General features: G+C 35.4%; 1 protein-coding gene across 1 annotated transcript; it reads right to left on the reverse strand.

The window, feature by feature from the left end:
- Positions 1–251: 251 nt before the first annotated feature.
- On the reverse strand, positions 252–3,718 carry LOC113299226 (3-methyl-2-oxobutanoate hydroxymethyltransferase 1, mitochondrial-like). The gene is made up of 5 exons (XM_026548213.1): positions 3,157–3,718; positions 2,715–2,921; positions 2,427–2,573; positions 782–835; positions 252–687 (listed from the first exon to the last, which is right to left on the reverse strand). The coding sequence occupies exons 1-5, from the start codon at positions 3,574–3,576 to the stop codon at positions 445–447; spliced, it is 1,071 nt and encodes a 356-aa protein (XP_026403998.1). The 5' UTR covers positions 3,577–3,718; the 3' UTR covers positions 252–444.
- Positions 3,719–4,230: the final 512 nt, after the last annotated feature.

A 4,230-nucleotide genomic window follows, 5' to 3' on the forward strand; every position in this document is an offset into this window, starting at 1 on the left:
ATGTCGTAGCCGAACTTTGTTAACCAAACCCAAATCAATTTGTAAATTGTTCATTTTTAGGAATGTTTTAGCCAATTCAAGCACCATTAACTAAATTTGAAGTATATCTGAATACCCAAAACATCATACTCTTGTTGTGGCTCTTCCAACACCCTCATCTTCATTATCATCTTCATCTTCTTCTTCTCCCTCTCAATAATTCTTCTTTTGAAAAAAAATCAAATTATTAGTTTAATCTCACTAATTATTAATTAACTCACTAATCAATACACTAACTAATTTTATTATCAAGGGCAAATTTGGTATTAAAAAAAATACATAAGGGGTGACTCAAAATTACTTCAAATATCCATCCAAAAAAAATGAAGAGTAGTCCCCTCCATTTTTGAGTAGTGCCCAAAAAATCGTTCAAAAAAAAAAAAAAGAGGATGGACACTGTAACAATTAGGAAGACCCATTAACTGCTTCAGCCTTCTCAGCTGCCACTGCTGCAGATGAAGCTGCACTGCCCAAACCCATCTTCTCTAATTCACTTAAGAAACCATTAACATCTGAATTACTCATTTTATATGGTGTGTGAGTAGGACCTGGGAAAGATCTTTCCGTCACCTCTTCCTTGTATTGTAAAAGTGCCTGGTTTATAACGTCGCCAACTCGTGCATACTGCTTACAGAATTTTGGAGTAACCTGCAAAAATAGTGAGACCATTTGTAATTACTAAACATTTCGTCAACCAAAAATTAGCGAAAACGAGAGAGGAAAAGGAAACTTCTGTAACAACCTTGGCATGATGAGGGTGTTGCAGCATACCCAACAGATCGTGGTAAACTAGAACCTGCATCAGCATCAGTCGAGATAAATCGCGATTATCTAGAGCAAAAACATATAGTCTTTTTCTATGAAAGGCTTGCCTTGAGACAATCTTTAGGGTCTAAGAATCATTTCTATGGGTTTCTTTAGATTAGAGAAAAAATGAGTCAGTAAAACAACTAAACATTCAGAAGTTCACCTCTCCTAAGATTCAAAAGAGAATCACCTTCTCTAATACTACTCTAGACCATAAAAGAAAGTAGAAACAGCTCTCTGTATTCAACTTAGCAAATTTATACAGATACATACACAACATGCAAAAATAGAATACCAATCGAAAGATATATGACAAATAACAAGCCAAGCAGTTTTTAGCTGGAGAGTAGAGAATGATCAACTACTGCAGAAATTAATCATTAACAACTATAACACACTAGAATTGTTAAGAGATTGATAGATGCAACTATCCTCATTTACAAAATGCAACATCTATCTATCTACTTCATAAACTAAGTTTTTCCCAGTGTGCTCCTTGTTCATCTATACTTCACTTTCTCATGAATCTTGTAAAGTTGTCAGGGCACACCAAGTTGGAACACATTTCGGTTGGGGTCGTATTCTATGGTTACGATTCTACCAGATATGTCTTTTTCATTCCGTCGAAAATCTATTTTACGGTATAGATGCTTATGACCTCCCCCTACAACATATTAAACCCATATCGAAGCCATATGAATCATATAGTCCTGTAGGGTTTACATGCATACCGTCCAACTTTGATGATAATTTAACATGCACCTATTTAGAAATGAAATCTTTCACCATGGTCAAACATTAGGAACTATCGAACATCCGGAACACCTAACTAACCTTCAATTTAAGCATACTAAGCTTTTCTTGTAACAAAATCCTTTAGTTGTTCATGTGAGAGTGTTTGTGGACATCTGAAAAACCTTAGCTTCAGCCAGTTTAATCTAGCCTAAAGTACACATTCAGATTTCTTGATGATCAAAATTATTTTCCCAAAGGTCCATGTACTAGAAGATGTCAGATTTACCATACAAGTACAGGTATTTCTTAAAGATCCTTATCACTCTTCATTGAAACCAAAAGATTCCTTGATTCTTGATCCTGAAAACTTTGAAAAATAACAGTTTCTATAGTCTAGTTAGTCAAGAGTGGAGACAAGAGTAGTGTGGTATAGTTGTACTTATGCATTGCAATGTCCACCATTACTACGTACCCCCAAAACTTTAATAGTCGATAAATTTAAGTTTTGAAGCATTTTATGTAGAACAAGCTTCTTCTCCTTATGATTTGTCTATTTTCACCTAGTGGAATAGTTTTGACGATACGGAGAAGCAGGATCTAAATTATCTTAAGAGGTCCGCTCATATTATTCTAGCCACAACTTGCCAAGAGAAGAGAAATAAAGAACAATTTTAGGTTTAAAAAAATTAAATATGGCTCGACTAATAACTAGAATAGAACCACTGAATTTGGGTAAAAATGAATACTAAAATGAATATCTAACAGTATCTCAGACATAATATTCCTTTCAAATGATACAGGTCTCAAAGTAATTAAACCCTTTATAAAGAATGATATGAGCAAACCTGGCCACTACAGAAAGGACCAGCTCCGATACCGATTGTAGGAATTCGAAGGGCAGCGGTGGCAGCTGCAGCAACAGGTGCGGGCACACATTCAAGCACCACAGAGAAGCATCCAGCCTCCTGCAAAGCCATTGCAGTTTGGACAACCTACAATTGGAAAATTTGAGCCAAATTAACCCCATCTTACTATCACATTGAATCCTATCCAGCAACAGAGGTTGCACAACAATTATCATTAGTAAAATATACAATCAGGATAATTTAACTTTAACTTTAAGCAAAAGAGACCTTTAAAGCACTGGCAACATTCTTTCCTTGAGGCCTAAATCCTCCAAGAACACTGATAGCTTGAGGAGTCAATCCAACATGACCCATAACTGCAATTCCAGCTTCAACAATGGCTTTAGCTGCTGTAATTCTAGAAGGAGCGCCTCCTTCCAATTTAATTGCATCCATTGCACCTTCTTTGAGAACTCTAACTGCTGTGTCAATTGCCTGCTCATAATTGAAATTCCCTGAATTCCATCAATTAAGTATCAATCAGACCCTACGTCTTTCTCTCTAAGTTTATTCAAATTCACCAGATTGAACTTTTTATTTTCCAAATTCTGTATTTTTAGTGTTTGTTTTACCTGATTAGATATGGTCGATTGGAACAGATTTACAGTAAAGGTAACAAAAAAATGAAGTTTTGTGGTTCAACCTAGTTTTTAGAGTCTTAAAAATGTACCTGATTGGAGCTTGATTCATAAGTACCAAATGGTAGATCACCAATAAGTAATGGTTTTTTGGCACCACGAGCAACAGAACGACAATGAACAAGCATTTCTTCAAGAGTAATAGGAAGAGTTGTATCATGACCATGAACAACCATTGAAGCTGAATCACCAACAAGACATATATCAATTCCTGCTTTATCAAGGTGAACTGCTGATGGGTAATCATAAGCTGTTACCATCGTTATGGGTTCTCCTTTTTTATGTTTCTGTTTCAGGTTAGTTAGAGTTACACGTTGGTTAGGGTATTGCGATTTTGGACCACCGTACACGGTGTTTTCTGGAACATTGCTCAGGCATCTGATATGGTGTTTCAGAGATGAAGATCTTCTATGTGCGGAATAAGCTTTAAAAAGGAATGAGGAGACCGACATTGTGCTTCTTTATTTCTTTTATATGGAAGATGCTAAGAATTTCAACAATTCTCTGTAGGATGAACCTCTGTGCCGAAATTGAATTATCCACAAATTTTTTGATGATGTGTGATAAAAACTGATGTGAAGGGAATGACACGAGTTTGAATGGGTGTCGTAACTGTCGTTCCGCAGCTTCCGCTTGATTATTATGGAACCGGAAGTGATACACTTTTTTTTTTTTTGGGACAAATGTACCCTCCCGTGTTAGTTTCTACTTATTTTTTTGTAGCAGTTCAATCTTTAAAATGAACTCCTGTTAATTTCTACTTATTTTTTCAAAAATCACCTATATAAACCAGATTTCATTTCAGAAATGAACTCCATATAAAAACCTAAAAAAAACAGACTTCATTCCAGAAATGAACTCCATATAAAAACCTAAAAAACCAGAGTTCATTCCAGAAATAAACTCCATATAAAAACTTCAAAAAACAGAGTTCTTTTATGGAATGAACTGCAACATCTTCATCATCTTCATCGTCTTCAATAGCAGCAGCAAAACATCATCGTCTTCAACAGCAGCAGATCTTCATCTTTAACACGAGCCACAAACATCAAAAACAAGATCTTCAATGTCAAAAATCAAGATCATCAACATGAAAATTAAAAATC

This window comes from Papaver somniferum, chromosome 7 (genome assembly GCF_003573695.1).
Source record: "Papaver somniferum cultivar HN1 chromosome 7, ASM357369v1, whole genome shotgun sequence".
Classification (NCBI taxonomy): domain Eukaryota; kingdom Viridiplantae; phylum Streptophyta; class Magnoliopsida; order Ranunculales; family Papaveraceae; genus Papaver; species Papaver somniferum.